The 24,393-nt window shown below is 38.5% G+C and overlaps 1 protein-coding gene across 9 annotated transcripts in view; it reads left to right on the top strand.

The window, feature by feature from the left end:
- Positions 1 to 24,393, top strand: part of SHISAL1 (shisa like 1) — a 188,204-nt gene that overhangs the window by 147,285 nt on the left and 16,526 nt on the right. For 3 of the 9 annotated variants that reach the window (XM_069865136.1, XM_069865118.1, XM_069865127.1), the window contains exons 2-6: positions 475 to 573; positions 6,601 to 6,814; positions 13,121 to 13,444; positions 15,057 to 15,086; positions 16,464 to 17,199. In XM_069865136.1, the coding sequence (XP_069721237.1) occupies positions 504 to 573; positions 6,601 to 6,814; positions 13,121 to 13,444; positions 15,057 to 15,086; positions 16,464 to 16,488 (663 nt within the window). In that variant the 5' untranslated portion in view covers positions 475 to 503 and the 3' untranslated portion in view covers positions 16,489 to 17,199. Of the gene's footprint in view, positions 1 to 474; positions 574 to 6,600; positions 6,815 to 13,120; positions 13,445 to 13,826; positions 13,922 to 15,056; positions 15,087 to 16,463; positions 17,200 to 24,393 lie in introns of those variants that run through there. The other 6 variants (XR_011338117.1, XR_011338118.1, XM_069865145.1 and 3 more) reach the window with 6 other exon arrangements.

The following is a 24,393-nucleotide window of genomic DNA, read 5'->3' as shown; positions in this document are numbered from 1 at the left end:
TTCCAACCATTGCAGTTGCTTGACCCACTTTCTGAACAACTGCACCTTCTAATGGGGTAAAACAGATAGACTTTGAAAGCAGACAAGTTATTTCTTTATCGTTCATATCCTCCTGGTCCTTATAGGCATAATACTACGGCCCATTCTTGTGGCAGTAAAACAAGCACAGTTTTACTGAACGTAGATTACAGAGGAGGTGTGAATAACTAATAAGGAATTTATATGATTCATCTCTACTCTGGCTTAATGAAAAGTGTAAATAGCAGTATACAGTCATGGTGAAAGAGAAAGGAATTGTAATGAAATTGTAGAAAGGAGAATTTATTTTGCATCTAAGCCTGGAAAAAAGTATGCCCGCCCCCCATTGTGTGAAGTCATCTCATTTTACCAAGTCTTTGTGGGGAGGTAAAAGTTTGAACAATTAAAATAAGATGAAACAGACACTTAACCATGATATTGCATCTTGTGAAACAGGTAATTCTCTAATGGACCAATGAAAGCCAATGATGACAAGTTGCAGTCAACAGTCCTTGAATGTGCTGATGGTTCTGCTTTCATTACTCTTGTCAGCAGGTAACTATTATACTTTGAATTGATATGTCACTGATGTGTGCTTCAGGGAAAAACTAGTTGCAATCTAATGCCTGGTTCCTAGAAAACAACCAAGATAAAATAGATTTTTAATTGAGTAATAAATAAGTAAAGGCACTTTACATTTAAGAACTGGAAGCTGGAATTTGAAATGCAATTGAAAATTCAGTTTAAAACGAAAAATTGGCAGGACACTGAATTGGTGAAGCTGAAAAATTAAAAGAAATAAAGCTACTGTTTTGATATGCAAGTTTTTCAGCTCATCTAAAAGGAAAAAGCAAGCTCTACACCACCATATAATCTAACCATTTTGGTAAAAGACCATCTATTGAAAGCAGTGGAAGTTGATTTCCAATTGTATATTTATGCACACAAGAGCATGTGAGCATGTGAAAGACTGATCTTGGAGCTTCAGCTGTTCTTGAGATGAATACATGTTAGATAGAATGCAACTAGTCTTATACATAGTTAAAAGGAAAATGCATGACAACATGATGTTTCCTCAATCTAAAGAATTCACTGGACCAGGGACTGGTTCTGGAGGTTTTTTTCGCCTGTTGCTTGGTAGATGTGTCCTAGATGCTTGATACTAGCTCACAGAAATGATTTGTGCAGAAAGCTGTCAGTTTTTAGATAGAGAATTAGTCAAACGCTATGACTTCTAGTTTCATTTGTTCTTCAAGGGTTATTTATGACACTAAGGTTTTCTGTAATGATGAATGAATATTTGAAAAAAAATTGAAAGGGTACTTAGTCTGAATAGGTTTAATCCTGTGAGTTTTTAACTCTCAGCACAACCTCTTTTATCCTCACTTCTTAAAGCATTTTTTAGTTCAGAAAGACTTTTTTTTTTTCCATTACAGCTCCTTGTCCCTTAACAACAATATTTAAAATTTTACCAGGCATTATATATCTTAAAGTATCCTTGTTCTCCAGTAAGAGTTGTTACTACTCTGTTGGCATAATGCCTATAAGATTCAATGTTAATTCCTTATCAATTAGTTCAAGCGTGCACTTTGTTGCCCACAGTCTGATTGCTTGTTTGTAAGTGTTCAAGTTGATTCTTGCTAATGATGGCTCATTATTTAGCTATAACTGACTGGCCTGTTGCTAACAGTGTCATAATATTATCAACTAGACTACTACTTTGCCTGATCTAAAAACACTACTTTCCTTTAGAGCCCTTTCACTGATAGCCCTATGTATGGCACTGCCTCCCTAGTTATTTAATGACCTTCCTGCTATGTACTAGAACCAGGTACAGGGGTTGTAGCACTTCTTCTATTCTTTTCCAGTTTAAAATAATTTTAGAAAGCTATTTTCCTGGTGAATGAGTGAAGCCAATTATTCAAGACTTCAGTGAACGTATCCCAGTGACAAAAAACATCACAAAATTTTCCCTGCTGCTCCAACCTCTTCTGTTGATTTTTGTTAGGTTTTCATACTTTTACCACTATTTATAGGGACTTCTGCTAGAAAACTATAGGGACTTCTTCTGAGATCCCCCCAATTTTAGGACCTGTGAACACTTACTAGCTGTACTAGTCATACAAGGAATGCATAATAAAGGGAGGAACAGCATGCAGTCATGCCAGAAGAGTACCCTTTCAGAGTTTATAAAATCAGGGATGACAGCAAGTGTGTATTAACAAGCAAAAACCGGCAGATTATTTGCACATTACAGTATTTTTTCTTTGAAGTAGGAAATGAACATCTGTGTAGCAAAATTATCAGGGGATCTTAAATTATTGGCATAGTGCTAAGTAAAGTGCATATATGTGAATATTTCTGGATCCATACGGAAAGCTTATAAAGACCAGCCATTCTGAAAGTCTTGGGACTTCAAAAATTAACTACCTAAATTAAAAATTTATTCAGCATTATTCAGAACTCTAACTATGAACAGCAAAGGAAGTAAAAGTTTGATGTGCAATGGCTGTTTACTTTCTAAGGTAGAATAGATAAATCTTAGGATGAGCTTAAATCAGTCATTTGAAGCATGACAAACTAATCTCCTCTCAAAATTAGTAGGAACAGAGATAGGAGCGTCTGTATCACTTACTTGCTCAATAATACTTTTCAAAAATAGTATAAGACTTTGCACATGCAACTTCCCTTTAGAAACAGCTGCCATATTTGCAATAGACAATTTAGGAGCCTTTCAGATACAATACCTTTACCTGAAGTATTTCTGTAGAAATTAGGCTCTTCAGTCCTCAGGCTTTAAGCAGATTTTTTTCCCAGGAAAAATGCTTATTAAAAAAATTACACTTAATTTATTGGTTTTGTGATTCTCAGAGAAGCAAGTAAAATTAAACAAATTACAATAAATTGATAAAGTCTTTTCACTGTGTACTAGGTCTGGCTGAGATGGGCTTAACTTTCTTCACAGCAGCCCATATGATCCTGTCTTTTAGACTGGTGACACAAACCAGTGATGGTAACCAGTATTTTATCTGCTGCTGAGTAGCCCTTGCCCGGGGTCAAGGCTGCCTGTGTTTCTCATTGTGCACCCCAGCTTGGAGGCTGGGGTGGGCAAGAGCTTGGCAGGTGACACAGCTGGCCCAGCTGACCCAATGTAGCCAAAGTGGTATTCCATACTGTATAACAGCATGCTCAGCAATAAAACTGAGTGGGAGTTTATCTAAAAACTGCCCAGGGACTGGCTGGACATCAGTCTGATGGTAGTGAGTGAGTGCTTTAGCATCACCTGTGGGTTTGCTTTTGTTGTTGGGAGGTTTTTTTCTTGCTTTGCCTTTATGATTCTTTCATCCATCCCACTGGGAGGGGGGAGTGGGCAAGCAGCTGTGTGGTGCTTATCTGCCTACGAGGGATAACCCAGCGCACACTGAATACTGTAATTCAATCCTCATGTTATATTCTTATTTGTTTATTTCTTTTAATCACTGACACACATTTTACTATTTAAGGATTTGCTTAGGACTACATTTTATTATAGACATCATTCTTCCTCTGACCTGATTTTATCTTTGTTCTCCATTTTGTAGTCATTCTTTCCCTGGTTTTCATTCCCAAATAAGTTTGGAGTTTGTTTTCCTTTTAAAATGGGCAAAGAACCCATCTAGGGATCAGGGGATACTTTCCCTTGTGCTGTTAAGTAAGCCACTTTGCAGTGATGAGCAAGCTGAACTTTTCAGAGTCCTATAGCCTTCTCAGAATGCAATATTTCCCTCAGAGTACTGAATAATTTCAAAAGCATGGAAGTATTCAATTGCTTATGAAACATGAAAAGCTAGTTTTAATTCTTATAACAGATGTGTATACAGATAGATGTATATACAGGTATTTGTGACAGAATTTGAATGTGCAGATTTGTTACAAGTGTTACAGAGGGTTTTGAAAAGATAAGTCTAAGGAAATAAAATTTCTTTACAGGGTATAGCATACTCAGATTTGAAACACACATTTTTCCCAGGCAGTGAGGAACAGATATGTAATTTGTTTTCTCAATATCTATGTTCCTTTGAAAATAGCATTCTTCTAGCCCTTTCAGTTCCTGTCTGAATTAATCTACAAAGCAATTTCCTCTTTTGCTTAAGCAATGATGATAAATACATGTGTGTGCATGCCAGTGCATGTATCTCTGTGTGTGCGTGTATATATATATAACTTTAAGACTAGTATATATGTGTATATATATCTTAAAGACTAATTTTCCTTCACTTAGAGAGCAGTACAAGTTATCTTGTTTTCTCTTCGGTTTATGGCTCTGGTTTTTGTTCTCAGCTCCCTCTACACACAAACAAAGAAGTAATCTCCACTGCCACAATACTTAAAATGTGCTAGACCTACAGAAAGAAAGTAGGAGAGTCTTGAAATGAATACATTTTATAAAACTGAGAAACAAAAGCATTAGGAATAGGCTTTTTTAAGCAACATAGAAAAAATGAGGATTAGATGGATAAAGTGTACAGATGCAGTTGCAGATCAACAGAGACTGTGTGCAGAGAGATACAGTACAGTTAAGATAAATCCATGCAAGTCATCATCTATAACCTGTGGTACTGACAAAAGAATAAAAAAATCAAACACTGAATTACAAAAGTTAATTCTATCAGTCTAAAGTGAATATCTTTTATTAACTGGTGTAACCTTATGTAGTGCAGCTACCCACAGCATCGCTGTGCCTCAGTTCTCAAATCAACGTAAAAACATTTCACTGCCAAGGGTATCCAGACTCTTGACTTCTACATTTCAGTTTCCTTAGAGTGTAAAGCCTTCACAGGATCTGTACAGTACATGTAATCTTACATGATCATAGAATCACAGAATATTTGGGGTTGGAAAGGACCCTTACAGGTCATTTAGTTCAATGCCCCCTGCAGGAGGAGGGACATCTTTAACTAGATCAGGTTGCTCAGCGCCCCATCCAACTTGACCTTGAATATATGGGGCTTCCACTACTTTCCTGGGCAACCTGTTCCAGTATTTCACTGCCCTCATTTAAAAAAAAAATTCTTCCTTATATCCAATCCAAATCTACTCTCCCTTAGTTTAAAAACATTACTCCTGTCACAGGAGGCCATGCTAAAAAGTCTGTGCCCATCTTTCCTATAGGCCCCCTTTAAATATTGGAAGGCCGTTATAAGCTCTCTCCAGAGCCTACTGTTCTCCAAGCTGAACAACCTCAACTCTCTTAGCCTGTCCTCATAGGTGAGGTACTCCAGCCCTCCGATCATTTTTGTGGACATCTCTGGACACATTCCAGCAACTCCATGTCCTTCCTGTGCTGAGGACTCCAGAGCTGAACACTCCAGTTGAGGTCTCACCAGAGCCAAGTGGCAGAATCACCTCCCTTGACCTGCTGGCTACACTTCTTTTGACGCAGCCCAGGATATGGTTGGCCTTCTGGGCTGTGAGCACACATTGTTTGCTCATGTCCAGCTTTTAACCTTTCAGTACCCTCATGTCCTTCTCTGCAGGTCAATCACATCATTTCCCCAAATGATGCCATTAGTATAACAGTTATCAGTACAAGGAGCCAAAAATTTGCTGTAGAATTTTCTGTTATCAGACTTTTCAGATGAGCCAGGAAGATGTGTGTGGTTATTTATGACTTTACTGGAAGGGTTCTATACCCTGACCCTTTGCACAGCTCAGGGAAACTAAGGTTATTGGACAGTTTCCAGGTCAGAGATGTTTGTAACCAGTACGCTTAGAGCATGGTCAGAGAGCTTGCATCTGCCCCTCCCCACACAACAGTCAGCCTCAAGTCTGCATTCCAAGGATATATATGAAGAGTATTTCTTTTTCTTTTTTCTTTATTCTGCCCTCCCCTGCCACCCACCCCCCCCACCCCGGAAAGTGACAATGAAATGTGTGATATGGTCCTGTAAAAATGCTCTCAGAGATGTAATAAACACTTTATATGAGAATTTAATAAGGGACAAATGTAAGAACTCCCAGTATTAGCTGTATTTCTGTTAGTACTTTCTATTTGCAAATTCAGAGTTGTTCAGATCTGTTGTACTGTTTAGTAATTACTGTTTCTGGCAGAATAATCCTTATCTAAGAATAAGAACAGTAGAGAAGATATTTTCTGTCAGAAACAGTGATAGTAAATCAAGTGCCATCAAACTTTTATTGCAATTTTTACAAAGACTTTGTTTTTATGAAGTCATCCCTGGAGAATGAAATGTGAATATTGTTGGGTGTTTACGGATATATATATATTTAGAACACCAGTATGAAAATGTTTCCCTAAATGTTTTGGGGCTTCTTGGCATGGAGGGCATTTTTTCTCTTCCCTTAAAAGAAATAATGGTAACAGTAAACAGTAAAACAGTAAAAGTAAAATTCAAAATATAAGAGGCTAAATAATGTAATCTTTGAGTACTAAATTTTATGATGTTGAAAGTTCTGAAATATTCATGTTTTTTTCAGAAATCAAACAATAATTGTTTAAGCTTAACCAATAAAAAATAATAATTTATAACATACAGATAGCACAAGTGACTCACAAAGTCAATATTGTTATTTGTTTTGCAGTGTTGTCTGCTCATTTTCGGGTCTGTGAGCCATATACGGACTACAAAGGTCGCTACCACTTTGGTTTTCACTGCCCTCGTCTTTCTGACAATAAATCTTACATCTTTTGCTGTCACCATAACAACACAGTATTTAAATACTGCTGCAATGAAACAGAATTTCAGACTGTTATGCAGATGAACTTTACAGGGAATGCAGATGGATATATGCATAAGTAAGTAAATGAGTTTTAAAGTACTCTTCACCAAATTGTTCCTGGACTAATAACATACTCTGAGGTGTACTTAATGATGGAAGCAATTAGAATAATTGCACATACAGAGAAATGTTACTAAAAGCTTTTTGCTGTTGCATAACTCATGAAAGAAAGGATATTTTTGCTTTGCTTTCTTTGCTTTGACCTGGACTATAAATATTGCTAGGAGAGCTGTGTGTGTAAAAGATACATGTAAATGTAACAAATATAAAGTTACATTTAAAAGTTGCAAAAGTCTGTTCCCCTGCCTTAATATGATCCAAACTATGTTTAAATGCGTATCCTAAAAACAAACCTCAAAGCTGTCGGTAGGGAAGAGAGGGAGTGATTTGACATTTTCTGTATCAACACAAAGGCACTATTTTGAATATCTGATGTTTTGAATATAAATATCTTGTAATCGCTGACCTTGGGGAACAGCATATATTTGCTTATATGTCAAAATTTTGTGGGCTCTTTGCCCTCTGATACTTCCAAGTACTGCAAGGGACTGTCCTATATGGTAAATGTCAGTAGCTTTTTTTCTGAACAACCAGTAAGTAGCAAGTAGACCAGTTACCTATTTATGATGACAAAATCTTCACTTGTGGTCCGTCTCCTATTTAGTATTTGATATTCTGGCCACAATAATCTCCTGTGGTTTCACTTGGTGCAGATGGCAGCTTCCAGCTAGTGTAAACACCTGAGGTTGAAATCTGATCAATATGCTTTTCTCTGTGATTTTTTTCTGTTATCCAGCCCCTCCAGGGCAGGGAAGGGACAGATTTAAATGCAACTGGAATTCCAGTCTATTGATTTTTGTTTACAATGGGGATTTTAGTGTTTTCTTCTGCAGAGCAAGTGGCAGTCGATGTGTTGTCCTTCATTCCTGTGGAAGCAGTTGCAAGGCTGCTAGGAGATTATGGTGCTGGAATATTGATATTGGCTCTTTAAACTCACTGTGTGCAGCAGCGTCCAGCAGCAGCCGGCTCACAGAGTCAGCAAACTGTTGTCTTCCTTAACAACCACCCCTTGGTACAGCTCTGCCTAGAGACTTTTTAATCTTGCATAGATGTAGAAGCTGCACATTCTATCTTTACAGCTCTTAAAGTGACAGTCACATAGTATAAGGAAGTCTGTGTACTGTGTAGTGTGAAAGAAAGATAATAGACTCTACCTATATAAGATACCTTTAAATCCATGTGGATCTGTATGTTCTTGTTACTGCACGTGCAGCCATGTCCTTGAGTTGAAATTTACTTGCCTTGGACCTCACAGGACTCTCATTTCAGAAGGGTTATATGCATAGTTGCAAACAGATCCAGAAACTGCTTCACATTCAGGGTGATAAAAAGAGTCTCAAAAACAGACTAGGTGGCTATTGCTCCTGCATTTTGCCAGTTCTTTGTCTTGTGCATAGCAAATTTGCTTTATTTCTTCCCTTACTGTCCTGTAAACCCTGCACCAAAACTGCTGAGCAGCCAAGTCTGCCTAACAGGCAGCTTCACCTCAGAAACTGGGATATTACCGGCAAATTGTAGTTCAGCCAAGTAGAAAGTCAATGCTTCAGGCCTTTTGCAGTACCTCCGCAGCTACTCTGTGTAGCCATGGCAAGGGCTTACTAAGGTAAGGTGGTCCTCCTGTTCTTCCCTTCACCAGCAGCTTGCAATGGGCAGGGCAATCAGCCACTTCCCAAAGCAGACATGCAAAATATGCCTTGGAATGCTGAACATTTCTGTCTCCTGCATGCTTTGTTTGCATGCCCACTCATATCTTTACATGTATACACACAGGCACACTCCCCATTAGAAACAGATAAAAGGCTGTTGTATGTGAGCAGTTCTTCAATAGGAAAAGGTAATTTGGCATTCTATGAACTACAGTATTTATTTTAATGAAAGTAATTAGAGCATATTGTAAGTATTATTTTAGTTTTCATTTAGCAATCTTTCTTTAAAAAAAAAAAATCACCTAATTCAGCTGTGACAGAGAAAGAGCTACCTCTGTAGTTTTTAGAAGTACCATATATGTCTTCAGTCTAGAATTTCCTGTGGACATTAGCTGGTCTTTTGCAAAGATATGTGAAATCATGCTAAATACAATAAAAAACTTCTGGAGAGGTAGCTTAGAGAAGTGCAAGGGTGGACCAGTATTGCCTTTATGTAGCTTACTTGAAGCGTTGCTTCTGATAAATGAGTCAGGGCCAGGAAGATGAAGAGACACTAACTTTCTACCTAAAATTCCTCCAGTGAGGTGTGGCAGAGGGAGAGAGATATCCTCACTCTGAGCTCGCTGAGACTAGTAGAAAACTTCCTGATAATTTCAGTATGTTATGGAGGGGATGAAAGAGGTAAAGTGTAGCTATCCACATTAAAAATGTTGTAAAAAGCATTGTATTTAATACACTCTGAATTTGTTTAACATATATGATAATTTAACTATTTCAATTCTGATAAATCCAGGGTTCACTTTACAGTAACTGTCAGCTCTTTGTGTAGATCTAATTTGACTGAAAAAATTTCTGGTAAAACCTACTGTACTGTGGCTGGGGAGAATGATTTAGGATGTCAGAATAGCAATGAACAGGAAAAAAGGTTTATCGTTCTCAGGGAAGAGTGATTCAATATTTTTATCTGATTTATTTCAATATTGTCATTTGGTTTATTTTCCCCCTTAGCAATTCTTGTGATCATCAAAACAAGTTTCTTGTTTTATAAAACAGTTGAGGGAAAAAATTAATGAAGTGACTTGTAACTTATTTGTCATAGCACAGCTGAAAAACACTCTTGTCTTTTACAGTCACACAACATAACTATAGTGAAGTTTATTTATATTTTTTCAGTTACTGTAACTAAAGATTCCTGTGTTTTGGTGAGTGTAGAATACTAGGCTATTATACCTATGTAGTCATGCAGAATAATCATTCTAATATTTTGACTGTGAACAATTAATTTAGTATTAAATATAGAAATATTTAGTATTAAATATAGAAATAGCAATGATGTCTATCAGACAGAAGTCCTGCCATCCAAAGCATTTTTCCATAAAACATTGTCAAATAAGTTGTTTGATTGTTCTTAAAAATAGTATTCACTTGAATCTAGTATTCATGCTTTCCCAGATTTTGTTACGCATGTTTTGGTGGATTGTTGGCAGTATTACAATGATAGGGGTCCTTAATCTGATACTGGAACAGTCTTACAGCAGTCTGTAATGCATACATGTTTTTCCATATCTTGTATTGCAGTTTTTCAGGGTTGAATGGGTTTTGCACACCACACGACAACAGTGCACCAAAAGCAATGTGAGGATAGAACAGCCCTATCTCCCATCTTTCCCCTGCAGAGCTAGTGTTTGCTTAAATATCTCCTAGAAAGTCATCTTTACAAGTAAGAAAGAAAAATAATAATTGTCAATTCCACTGCCAACTGTTGCAAAAAGAAGTGATATGGTTGGGAAGACCTCTGTAACAGATCTATACTGCAGTAAGAGATTCTACAGGAAAACACAAGACTTGGCAAAGGCCTTGAAATAATAGTAAAAGTATAACTGGGGGGGAAACGCACATTTAAAGTGTATATGCAAAAACTGCACAGATTTCCTCAGTGTTAGAAATATCAAGGCATGTGCTAGGATGTAACCCTGCATTTCCTTGGGACAACACTTAAAATATGGTACAACTGCAAGTAAAAGCCCCGTTTAAGCAGAACAAGGAAAGTAAGTCTCCATGGCTATCTACCCATATTTAAAATCTACAGTAGTAGGATTCTGCTCATAATTGTTTTGATTTGTTGAGTTTTTTAAGCCTGAATCAGTCCTAACCTGCTTGTCATCTGTCGCAAAAAGTTAAGGAATTAGATGGAGGGAATCACATGGGTAGCAATAATAGTAAAAGAACCTGTCTTTTCACTTACGTGAAGGGTTGTAAGAGAAATCTAAGCAGGATTCTGTAGATTGAATAGGAGGAGGTAGATGGTAAAAGTATTTCTTAGGGAGCCTGTTTCAAGACTCCTTGAAGTCAGAGCAAACCTTTCCATTTACACAAGTAGGCTCTGTATCAAGGCTATACCATATATACATAGTATTTCTATAAAAGAGGAGGTATCTTAAAATGAGACATCAAGATTTTCTGATAGGTCCATGAATTTTCTTGTTTAATGGAGAACCTAGAAGCTTGTAACTTTTACTCCAGATCTAGCTTTTGCACTTGGATGCCAGCAGCAGGAGAGAACTGGGCAACATAGCGTTAGAAGTAATTTTCAGTGCTGTGTTGCTAAACCTTGCATTGAACATAAAGGGAAAACTCCAGAATGACTGATAGGGTGGGGCAGGAGCACTAGCAGGGCAGGGCAAGCTTTCCAGCTAGAGAAGGGGAGGGAGGGGTTATAACCACACCAAAATAACTTATTATACTCGGTTGTCCCTGTGAAGGAACAAACCCCTGTAATATGAATTTTTGGTAAATTTGGAATCTGTTCACACTTCATTTTAAGTTGAAATGGAACTTCTGCGCAGAAATACAAGAAAATCAGATAGCAAGATGAAACTTGCGATTAAATCATTCAGTGCAATAAAATGAAAGCAAATCTTAGGAGTGTTTTCATTCCCAGATCTTTTCTCTTTCTCTGGTCTTACTGTTATCCACTGAAGAAAAATTGTTTATTTTCGAATTAAGACATCTTCTTAATGGGAGGTTTTAATTTTTGCTATAATTAGTACCCGTCAGCAAAATTAGTATTTTCTACCACCTTAATAGTTTGAGAAACAGCAAACATCAAGCAACGGAATTTCCCTCTGTGTACAAAACATACTTCTTATTAATTTTGCTTGTGATTTCTCATAAGACCCTTTTGATAGAGCTGTTGTCCCACTGTTAATTAAAAGAAAATAGTCTTTTGGTTTTGAACTTCTAAGAAACAGATGCTGTTTACAAGAAGCAGATGGATAAATAACATATGGCATGGTTAATAAATTATTGCTTTAAATTGGAACACTCAAAATGGCTCTAATTTTCACTAGCAAAAATCTTAATGGGTGAAACTAAATATAGAAACAAGTTCTTTTGAGTTAACTCAAAATGAGAAATGTTCCTGCCTCTCACATCTTGATGATCCGATGGGTCTTTTCCAACCTGGTGATTCTATGATTGTTGTCTAAACAAAAATAACATGTTCTCTAGTATTTCCGTTCTTATTATGGAGCAAATACACCTCACCTATTTGTAAAAGTGATCCTATTGCCATTAGTGATGAAGAAGAACAGGAACTGCCTCATTCTTACAAATGTCTTTCCTCCTCTGTTCCAACCTCATCCTCCCCTCTCACAATTTCCAACCTAAACTGCTTTTACACCTGACAGTCATTTTTCTTTTAATAATACTGCATCTCCCGCAGAGCTTTAGCACTTCTTCCCCTTTTTGGTCTCCATATCCTTGACCCCTTTTAATTTTTCCTCCTTTTTCCCACGCTTTCTTTAGTCACCTGTCATAGCTTTACAGCTCTGTGCACCATGTCAGCAGCTGATAATTTTCATGGCCTTTGCCTATATATATACATTATAACTACATGAACATATACATATAAATGTAGGGCATATTTCCCTTCCTGTGGAATGCATTATATAATGTGATCTTGTCAATGTTCTTCCTTCCTAAATTTATTACCAGCAAACTAAAGGATCTTTAGCGGTTGCTCTTGAAAGCTTATAGTTCTACTATCCAGCAATAATTAATATTAAAGTTAGAACAAATCCAAGCACATTAAACAACTTTCAAGATATGTGGTTTGTAATGCATGTCAATAATGAAAGTTTTCGATAATATAGATGCTCCTCAGTCTTAAATATTACTGCATATTTTCATGTGGTTAATCTTTACTCTAATAACTGCCCTGTCACTTTCAGCAGAGTGACTCTGTATGAGTCAGAATTTGCAGAGTAAGACATATGACCTATCAACTGTGTATCACTGGTATCACATAAAGTATTGCAGCTGATGGTACATCAAATTTGTATGCTGATATAAATACACAGGTGAGAGGGAAAAATAAAAATGTTTCTAAGACAGAGGGGCTTAGTTTTTGAAAACCTCCCATGTCATGTATATAGCAGTATTTAGATTCAAATAATAAATATTTTTAGGGACACATGCTTTAAAGCAGAATTTTTGTTTCATCCATCTATATATTATATTTACATAATTAATGAAACAAACAATCTTAAACTAACATGATTACCATTGCTGATATATCATATATCTTCTTTGTTTTCCCTTTTTTTATTTCACAGCAACTACAGTGCACTGTTAGGAGTGTGGATCTATGGCTTTTTTGTGGTGATCTTGCTGGTACTGGACCTGTTATATTACTCTTCAATGAACTATGATATTTGCAAATTTTACCTGGCACGGTGGGGAATTCAGGGAAAGTGGATGACACAGGGACAGAGCCGATGGATTAACCCTGCTCAGGATCTAAGCCAAGTACAGACACAGCCTCAACCAGAGAGACAGCCTCAAACTCAGCCACAGCCTCAAACATCACAGACAGTACATACTTTAAAAGGAGATCCTTTAAGCCCACCCCTGATGTCTTTTCAGAGTACATCTGCCTGGTAAGTAACTTAAACCATATTGTGATACATTTTTTGACCCTGTTGTTCTGTAGTGTGAACAATCACCTGTATTTGGAAATGCCTCCAAATTCAGACTGAATGGCACCATTTCCAGCATCTATTTCTTTATATCATGCGCTGTATTACAGAATTACTGCTTAGGAGTGATTTTTTTACTCTGGAGTATATTGAGTCATCTTTGAATACTATTCTGAGAGAGATAGATGCTGCCATTTTTCATCACCAAATAGTTTTGCTACTATGTGGTACAGAGAAACTACAAATCTTTGTTTTACACTAACGATTATAAAATTAATTTTAATCTTGTGTCGAAGACTAAATGCTATGTGTATCTATGCGTCTGTTGGTCTGGTTTTAAAAGACTGTATAAATAGCAGCACTGAAGTAGCTTCAATGTCAGATTTCACGAATCCACGCTATTTGTGATGTGAGACACAGAAACAACGTGAAAAACAGGTTAGTTTTTTTTTTTATACACAGCCAAAAAAGCATAGGTTGATCTCATTTGACAGGGTGACACAAGTAGGCTACTGTAAAGTTAAATGCTACAAAAACAAAATATCCCTACGCAAAAAACCTGAGCAAATGTGGGACGTACTTCAGCAGCGGGTAGAATATGCAGTATAAATAGAAGAAACTAAATACTGGTAGCCATGGGACAAAATGACATTGAATGATTCTGGACTGTTATTACCAAGGAAAACGTAAGCAAAGGAAGAGAGATGAATTAAACAATGCTTTGAATGAAGTGCCAAGAAAAGTAGGGATTTTTTTCTTAGCATAAATAGAGCATAAAGATTTGAAAGCAGGCAGAGAGGATACAGAGCCACTAGCGTATTTCAGAAGTGTTCCTGAAGGCTGAGTGCTGAATCTTGGCAAAATAGAGTGATCTAAGAATGAGGAGGGTGAAAAAGATGACTTCAATACCTGAACCTATAGAGCATATAAAACCACAATGTTTATCTTGGTCCAAGACCTTTGGGTAGCATTGTGTTGCAGATGGGATGATGATAGTAGTAGTCCTATTATTTCAGAATTTGCTTTTTAATTTTAAGTGCAAATCTTAAGCAAATAGAGTTGAAGGTTTTTGGGGTTTTTTTGTAATAGAAAAAGTGTAATGATAGTCTGACCAAGGAGAAGAATCAGTGAAAAAGGAAATCATTTGGCATAGTAGCTGGTACAGGATGTGTCAAGTGCAAATCTGCTTAGGGATCGTTCTAGCAAGCCTTGTCCAGACCAAAGAATCTAAGTTTGTGCTTAGCTCTTCTTCCTCTTCTCTCCTTTTTAATTCTTTTAATTCCTTCAGCTTTTTTGCACATTGATTTTCCCAGTCTTCAGTCAGAATTGCCAGGCAGGCAACTGCATTTGTAGCAGAGTAATTGTATTTTTGCTTAATACATGTGTGTATATTTAAAAATGTGATGACTACATGAATATATTTCTTTTAAAAGAATATTAAACTTGTTATACCACTTGTTAGTTTTACCATACTATTACAAACTGAAGGAAACTGTTTAATAGTTCTTGAAGGATTCTTGGTCATTTTCCATTACTAACTTCTGTTGTTCTGTTTCTTTGCTTTTTCTTAAAGCATTAAGCGGAGAATGTATGTTAGGATCAGGTGAGCAGATCCCATATGCTCCTTTTCCTGTGTCTGCAGGAGATGAGCATTGCTCATCAAAGCTATTGTTCCCTCCAGTAACCCTCACACCTTCCCCAGTGAACTGCCTGTCTGTGCTCCCTTCACTTCCCATAAAATTGTTTTGGTTTTATTCCTCATACTTTAATTGCTGAATAGAAGAAATAAGTAGATGTTTCCTTAGCAAACCATATTTATCCCTTGCATTGCACCACATAGGACGCTACAAGAGATGCTGTATTTTCAAACTTATAACCTGCAACCTTTAAAAGTCACAACCCCTTAACTAAGATTACTCAGTCTGAGTTGCATAAATGAAAATTACTGAGAAAAAGGTAGTAGACACTGATGATCACAAGTAAGGTGTTCAGCATGTGAGAGAGGTTTTTGAGTAGCAGCTCCCTCAGAAAATGACAGACTTGTGTACTATAACAATTGCTAAGACAGTGGGGAGTAAGAAGAGGTTGCCTGGCTATCTGTTTCCCTGAGACATATTCTGTAGGTTATGTATTTGAAAATGTGATAATTTTGTCATGTAGGAATTAAGTTTAGTTTCAGAGTCTGGTCCTACTGCAGACTCTATTTCATGAAAGACCTCAGTACTGTCTTCTTAAAATGTGATCACACTGTTAGTGAAGAAGTGCAATGGAATTACTGGATTTATAATTTCCATCACTGATTTTAAAATTGCCTAATCTCTAAATATGTATTTGTATTTTATATCTGAATTTCTGAATGATGACACCAAACTCTTAGATACTTTGGTAACATAAGGTTTCCAGTCTATAAAATCAGCTTTTCAGTTTGTGTTAGCATTTTTAATGTGTCCTAAACTTAACACAGCTTTTCCCTCCACAGAGAAAATAAGAATTTTCTCTATCACCTCACAAGGTGTATATATGTTTATATTTATTAGTAGTCATACCATAAGAACACTTCCTGTTTACAGATGAGCTTTCTGAAAGGACAAAATATATATTTTTAATCCTGTGAGATATGCATGTATCCCAGAGTGTAAGAATTTAAATACTGTTAAAAATATTTTCTAAAACAGTTTGCAAGTTTAAATGGTGACAGATGTTGAAATTGTTAGTTCCCTGTACCATATTTATCCTAGTACAGTTAAAAACCATGCCCATTCTAGAAGACTGTACGTGATGATAATAAGACAGTGATTCTTGCACATCAAGAATCACAGCAACACTGAAGATTTTAGGCAGAGAACATACAGTGTAAGAAACTATCCCAAGAAATATGGCAGGATTAACCTGTAGATGGTAGACCTAGAGATTGGGATCTTCCTTGATTAAAAAGCATATGTAAGTGCTTTTTATTTTATCACTTCTCTTCTTGTTCTAGTTTAAATGCTGTGGATTGGCAGTGAAACCAGTGACGGAAACAGATATATCACAGAGAAAAATCAAGCAAGTCATAGCATAAGAACCATCCCAAAGATGTTTAAATATTTTTTGTAGCAGATCACTTTATTATTTACTTGAGACAAAGAAGACCATGTATAGCCATAATGTTATTATAACTTACAAAGCCTGGAATACATTATACATGCTGCTGGCTGCTCTGCAGAGGGCTTGCAGTATTGTTCAAGGACAGGAAGGAAAACCATTAATTTCAGAAACATCAAGCCAAATTTAGAATAATGTTGCTTCATCATGTGGTGCATGGTATTTGTGGCCCAACTAATGTTGATTTCTTCTTTAGTATGGAAACCATCTGAGGGCTGTCCAAAGACCCGTGTGATCTCGAGGTCCTGGTGGATGTACCTTCTGCCATCCAAATACCATCACAGACTGCAAGCGAATAAGCTTAAACTGTTGTGACTTACCTCACGGTGGTTCCTCCAGGTCATCACTGAGGTGCATGAGCTGGGCTCTTCCACACTCACTGGTCCGTGTAAGAATCTGCAGTCTGGTTAGCCTGAGCAAGCTCTTAACAGCTGGAGATCAAGCAGCAACAAGCAGCAGGCAAATTGTTACTACTGCTCAACAAAGTACAAACCAGGGAGGTAATAAAATTAGATATTAGAAGTTGAGGAGTCAAAATCCTGACTACTGGAAAAACTTGTTCTCACAACCACAGCAATGTTGTTGATTAATAATGACTTAAAAAGAAAAGGTCAGATATCATAAGGGGAAGTGTGGGCCAGGGCAACCTGGCAGTGTTTCTCTAGTTTCTCCATGCTGTGAGAGGGGAACAGATGAATGTAATCTCTCTGCCTAGCTCTGGTGATGTTAAACTCCTTTCCATTTCCATCAAGGTTGCAGATCACAGGGAATGCTGTATTGAAATCTAACTTTGGCCTCGCTGTTCCCTGCCTTTCTGCACAACAGTACACAGAAGCAATGTCTACTCTGTATGTGATCATGTATGTTATGCTTCATGACTCATATTTTCAGAAAATTACTGGTTGTCCAGAATCAGGAAAAGAATCCGCATAGCAGGGTAAACCCTTGCTTATTTCCTTTATGCAGTTGGAATGCATTAGACAGAGGCAGGTCTTATTAGATGTTGCAGCTGTGAATTCCTCAGTCACATTGTCTTTCAGGAGACAAATACACTACTTTTTAGCCCACTGCTATTCACCAGCTACTTGACACCTCCTTAAATGACTAACAAAGCATTTATAAACAAAGAGAGAAAAAAGCCTGTAAAAATATTGGCAGAGTTTAGAGGCCAGCAGCTAACTGAGCATGTCCATAGCTCAGTTACCATGTCCATAGCATGTCCCTACTAGATGCAGAGGGAACAACAGTAACAGGGGATGAAGACAAGGCTGAAGTACTCAATGCCTATTTTGCTTCAGTCTTTAGTAGTAAGGAAAGTTGTTCCCTCTGCGCACAACCCCAGGGGTTGGAGGAGCAGAACGAGGTTCCCACGATCCAAGAGGAGGTGGTTAGAGCTTGCCCGGCTAGACGTCTACAAGTCTATGGGGCCGCATGGAGTCCACCCAAGAGTTTTGAGGGAACTGGCGGATGTGCTTGCCAAACCCCTTTCCATCATCTTCCAGCAGTCCTGGATTACTGGGGAGGTACCACTGGACTGGAGGCTGGCTGATGTCGTGCCCATCTATAAGAAGGGGCACAAGGCGGATCCGGGGAACTACAGGCCTGTCAGTCTGACCTCAGTGCCAGGGAAAGTCATGGAACAGGTGATCCTGAGGGCTATCATGAAGCACATGCAAGAGAGCTGGGTGATCAGGCCCAGTCAACATGGGTTCACAAAAGGCAGGTCTTGCCAAACTAACCTGATCGCCTTCTATGACAAAGTGACTAGACTCTTGGATGAGGGAAACACTGTGGATGTGGTCTTCTTGGACTTCAGTAAAGCCTTTGACACAGTTTCTCATAGCATTCTGCTTCGCAAACTGTCAGCCTCTGGCCTGGACAGGCACACACTCTCCTGGGTGGAAAAATGGTTGAATGACCAGGCCCAGAGAGTGGTGGTAAACAGAGTTAACTCCTGCTGGAGGCCAGTGACAAGTGGGGTTCCCCAGGGCTCAGTGCTGGGTCCAGCCCTGTTCAATGTCTTTATCAATGACCTGGATGAAGGCATTGACTGCACCCTTAGCAAGTTTGCGGACAACACTAAGCTGGGTGGAAGTGTTCATCTGCTGGAGGGTAGGGAGGCTCTGCAAAGGGATCTAAATAGGCTGGACTGCTGGGCTGAGACCAATGGGATGAGGTTTAACAAGGCCAAATGCCGGGTCCTGCACTTGGGGCGCAACATCCCTGTGCAGTGCTACAGACTAGGAGAAGTCTGGCTGGAAAGCTGCCTGGAGGAGAGGGACCTGGGGTTATTGATTAGCAGTCGACTGAACATGAGCCGGCAGTGTGCCCAGGTGGCCGTGAAGGCCAGTGGCATCTTGGCTTGTATCAGAAATAGTGTGACCAGCAGGTCCAGGGAGGTTATTCTCCCCCTGTACTCGGCACTGGTGAGACCACACCGCGAATACTGTGTTCTGTTCTGGGCCCCTCACCACAAGAATCATAGAATCACCAGGTTGGAAGAGACCCACCAGATCATCAAGTCCAACCATTCCTATCAAACACTAAAACATGCTCCTCAGCACCTCATTCACCCATGCCTTAAACACCTCCAGGGAAGGTAAATCAACGACCTCCCTAGGTAGCCTGTTCCAGTGCCAAATGACCCTTTCTGTGAAGAATTTTTTCCTAATGTCCAGCCTAAATCTCCCCTGGCGGAGCTTGGGGCCATTTCCTCTCGTCCTGTCCCCTGTCACTTGGTAGAAGAGGCCACCACCCTCCTCTCTACAACCTCCTTTCAGGTAGTTACAGAGAGCAATGAGATCTCCCCTCAGCCTCCTCTTCTCCAGGCTAAACAACCCCAGCTCTCTCAGCCTCTCCTCATAAGGCCTGTTCTCCAGCCCCTTCACCAGCTTTGTTGCTCTTCTCTGGACTCGCTCCAGGGCCTCAACATCCTTCTTGTGGTGAGAGGCCCAGAACTGAACACAGTATTCAAGGAGCGGTCTTACCAGTGCCGAATACAGAAGGAGAATAACCTCCCTGGGCCTGCTGGTCACGCCATTTCTGATACAAGCCAAGATTCCATTGGCCTTCTTGGTCACCTGGGCACACTGCTGGCTCATGTTCAGTTGCTGTCAACCAACACCCCCAGGTCCCTCTCCTCCAGGCAGCTTTCTAGACAGACTTCTCCTAGTCTGTAGCACTGCACAGGGTTGTTGTGCCCCAGATCCCTTTGCAGAGCCTCCCTTCCCTCCAGCAGATCCACACCTCCACCCAGCTTAGTGTCATCTGCAAACTTGCTAAGGGAGCACTCAATGCCTTCATCCAGGTCATTGATAAAGACATTGAACAGGGCTGGACCCAGCACTGAGCCCTGGGGGACCCCACTTGTCACTGGCCTCCAGCTGGATTTCACACCATTTCCCACCACTCTCTGGGCACGGCCATCCAACCAGTTTTCCACCCAGGAGAGTGTGCGCCTGTCCAGGCCAGAGGCTGACAGTTTCCGAAGCAGAATGCTGTGAGAAACTGTCAAAGGCTTTACTGAAGTCCAGGAAGACCACATCCACAGCCTTTCCCTTATCCAGCAGCCAAGTCACTTTGTCATAGAAGGTGATCAGGTTAGTTTGGCAAGACCTGCCTTTTGTGAACCCATGTTGGCTGGGCCTGATCACCCGGTTCTCTTGCATGTGCTTCATGCAAGAGAAGAATGGATGTTGAGGCTCTGGAGCGTGTCCAGACAAGAGCAACGAAGCTGCTGAAGGTGCTGGAGAACAAATGTTATGAGGAACGGCTGAGAGAGCTGGGGTTGTTTAGCCTGGAGAAGAGGAGGCTGAGGGGAGACCTTATTGCTCTCTACAACTACCTGAAGGGAGGTTGAGGAGAGGAGGGAGCTGGCCTCTTCTCCCAAGTGACAGGGGACAGGACAAGAGGGAATGGCCTCAAGCTCCGCAAGGGGAGGTTCAGGCTCGACATAAGGAAAAAAATTCTTCACTGAAAGGGTCATTAGGCAATGGAATGGTCTGCCCAGGGAGGTAGTTGCCTTCCCTGGAGTTGTTTAAGGTGTGGGTGGATGAGGTACTGAGGGACATGGTTTAGAGTTTGGTGGGAATGGTTGGACTCGATGATCTGGTGGGTCTCTTCCAACATGGTGATTCTATGAACTGTGAGAAAAATGCAGGGAATATGTAACTTTGCCAGTGGGTAAAAAGGCTACCTGAAATCACTACCTTTAATGCCAAATTTTGAAGCAGGATACAGACTATGACTGGAGTGAAATATCCGCATTCAGTAGGTCCTCTGGTTCAGTGATTTGTAAGAGCTGCAGATGCAGTTTTGCCTGTGTTACGTAGCTTAGGACATTGGCGCTGAAGTGGGTTAGTTGTGCAGTGTGAACATGGCTATAGTCTACCGAAAACAATAGGCACTTGGGTATCAGATGGGTTTTGTGGAGAGGTTGCTCTTAATACAAAGTATTTACAGTAACAAAGAGAACAAAATTAGTGTCCTTTTATTTTAAGTAAAGTGTTTTGAAAATAAGAAAGATCTCAAGTTTGTATTTGCAAAATCACAATATTAAATGGGATTACGATTACACTATTTTAAAGATGAGGGGATCACAGGACAAAGCATTGTTTTAATTTACAACCCCTAGCTGGAATTTTATATTATACTCAGATTAAATATGGCAAACCAGAGCAGCATTTTTTTTTAATGATGGAAAGTAATAATATTGAATACTTATATACTGCTTTTATGAAAGAACTGTCTGGGAATTATCATCTGGAGAATCTGTCTGGTAGCAGATATTAGGTGTGTTGGGTAACATCTGCCATTATATATCTGCCTCCATTCCCTTAAAAATATACTGAGTTAGAATAACAGATATTGCTGAATATATTTTCTTCTGAATATTCTTGTGTGTTTACTAGGAACAGCCCAACTGTAAAAACAGGAATTACTTAAAGCAAAAGCAAAGTTAAGGAAATCACATTCTACTCCTAAAAGAGCCAGATGCTGATATTTGCATTGCATTGTGTATCCCTTCTGCTGCCTGGCCTTCAACTTGATGTCAGGACCAACAGCACAAACAGACAGTGGGCTTGGAATCAAATACCTCAAAATCTGCAGCACTCAGTTTTGTTTCCATGCCTCAGTACTATAATAGTGCAAATAAATGGGAAGATTTAGTTTTTAATTATGTTGTTTGCATTTAAATAATTCAAGATGTGTAAGTTAGTGAGTACTTTCTTTCTTATATTTAGAAATTAACTGCTAGCATGTGAAATTAAACCAGTACACAAGGTTTCTGTCCATGTCAATCTGAATATAGGCAATCCTTTTATATACTGATAGACACCATGTCTTTTTTTATATATATGTGTAATGCATATTGTTCATTTCATGTCTTATTCTTGTTTTCCTTTTGCTCTGAAGATTATAGAGCCCATATTGCAACATATATTTCTCTACACTCGTGTTAACTGCAGATTCATTGGATTGATATTCCCTATTTTAGCTGTTTCTCCACCTTTCCATTAAACTTGGAGTGTCATCCATCAGCTCATGAAGGTCTTTCTTTTAAATGGACTGTACAGTTGAAGTGATTTAAATTAACTTAAATGTGGTCATGAATTGTCAGAAAATAGCAATTAGAAGAAAAGTGAGTAATTAAAAGATTATCTGAAGACTGTTGCTAAATGAACTCTGCACACTGAGAAGTGAAAGGTAGTAAAAATACTGTGAACTAGTTCTGAACATAGTCCATATTTAAATTTTCCTGTATATTTGAGTAAATTTTTTGCGTAAAGATCCTTGCCTCATTTATGTTATAACAAATCCAAAATGATGCTACTGAAGTAGCAGACAGCAGTGTAAAATTCATGTGAAATGAAAGGCTCCAATTAAGCCCACAATTGCATTGCATAATGTCACAAAACTGTAGCGTCACACATGGGTATGAGTGTGACACCTCAACTTTTATCAATGGATTCCTTCATCTCTGTTACAATTGAAACCACTTAGTTTTTAAAAGTGTCTCTACTTACTTTAGTAGTTAGAAAACACCTTCCCCTTACATTATCTTCTGTGCTATCTTCTCAATAGTAATTATAATAGCACATACATTTTACACATTTTATGTATGCACTGAAAAAACAATAAAGTTATTATCAAGTCCCTCACTTAAGTTTCTCTGTGATAGTTTAGAATTTTAGAACAGCTCCAGCCACTTTCCAAGTACAGCTGAATGCAACTGCTGAGCTTTATACCAATGTACATTCATGTGGTCCAGATGTTTCTCTCAATAGTACATCAAAGCTGGCTAGGCTGGCTGATTTCACTTTTATGTTTGCATTTAAAAAGCTAAGTCCAACACTCACAATCGCACCTGCTATAAATCTGTCAGTACAAATGTAACTGAAAGTTAGCCTACTTATCTCTGATATGCTTTTAAGGGTAGATGGATCTAGAGTAGCAGAAGAAAAGGTTTAAAGCAGTGAGCAGCTCCCATATCTTGTATTGAGTTATGCAGTCTCAGCTGTATTAAACTTTAACTGACAGGGACCAAAACTTCTATTGCATTGATAAAATTCAACTAATTGCTTTTAGTTTTCTAGACCAAATAAGGCAGATGGACAAGCAAATGACAGGGAGAATCAACTGCATTGCCCAAAGATACTGCAAGTGGTAGAAGTAAAAGGGGAGATGTCAGGTAGCTGGAGTTAATGATCTAAACAGGCAAGTCTTTCTGTATTTATGTAAAGTTGCAACAGGATTTCTTAGTAGGAAATTTATCATAAATTAGAGTTCTGAACTAAAAGAAAGAACTTTTCAAAAAACAAAAGGGGAAAAAAAGAAAGAAAATTATAAGTAGAATACTGTCTATCTTAACTAGGCTGTGTCCCAGAGAATTACTAAAACCGCCTGCAAAACAACTATCTTTGTACATTCAGTGCTTTTGACAGAAGTGAGAATGAAGAAGCAGCAAAACAATTAAGAGTCTTTAAAATAAAATCCCCTTGCTTTCAATATTTTGGAAAATCAGCTCCAGCATATATTTTGGATATCAAGACACAGATAAATATGTAACTTGAGGAGGAACAAGCAGGTACTAGAGCTGTATATTATGCACAGTGCAATTTATTATTAAACAAAAAGCAATATGTAATAAATAATCCTTATGCAGAGATGCAGCAGATCTTTGAAAGCATGCTACAATTTCAACATGAAATGATGGCATGCAATGGAATACCAGACAGTAACAAAATCAGTAAAAGCTTATGTGATAATGCTGAATGCATAACCATAAATATTAACAATGTCAGACAATTATTTGCAGTGACAGCAGAGGTCAAGGATCTACCACATCATTACTTTAATTGTCACTATACCCTGATTAGATCATGACAAAGATAACCACAGCAAGCATTTAGAGATTTCATCAGAGAAGTGATAAAACATGTTTGTATGACTTTGGTTTTATAGTGATGTTTGATTGCATAGTTCAGAAAAAGGCCAGCGATTAGACACAGTCAGTTTGTTCATTAGGAAGATATCAGATATATGGCTGTTTAAGTCTGAAAAGCAAAATAGATCAAAAAGCATTGAAAATTTGGAGAAATAAAAATCATTATGTTGTTCATTAAGTCATGAGAGGATGCTGATGTGAATCAGCAAAGAGTTTTCGAGACCTTAAAAGTTTTTTGAGAAGTTATGTGATCAACACTATCATAAATACTTATACACAGATATCTACAACAAAAATTGTGAAGAAAATCTCTTTGATG

The sequence above is a fragment of the Phaenicophaeus curvirostris genome, chromosome 1 (genome assembly GCF_032191515.1).
Source record: "Phaenicophaeus curvirostris isolate KB17595 chromosome 1, BPBGC_Pcur_1.0, whole genome shotgun sequence".
Classification (NCBI taxonomy): domain Eukaryota; kingdom Metazoa; phylum Chordata; class Aves; order Cuculiformes; family Cuculidae; genus Phaenicophaeus; species Phaenicophaeus curvirostris.
Note: the sequence above shows the minus strand (reverse complement) of the source record. Positions and strands in the feature narration are given on the sequence as shown.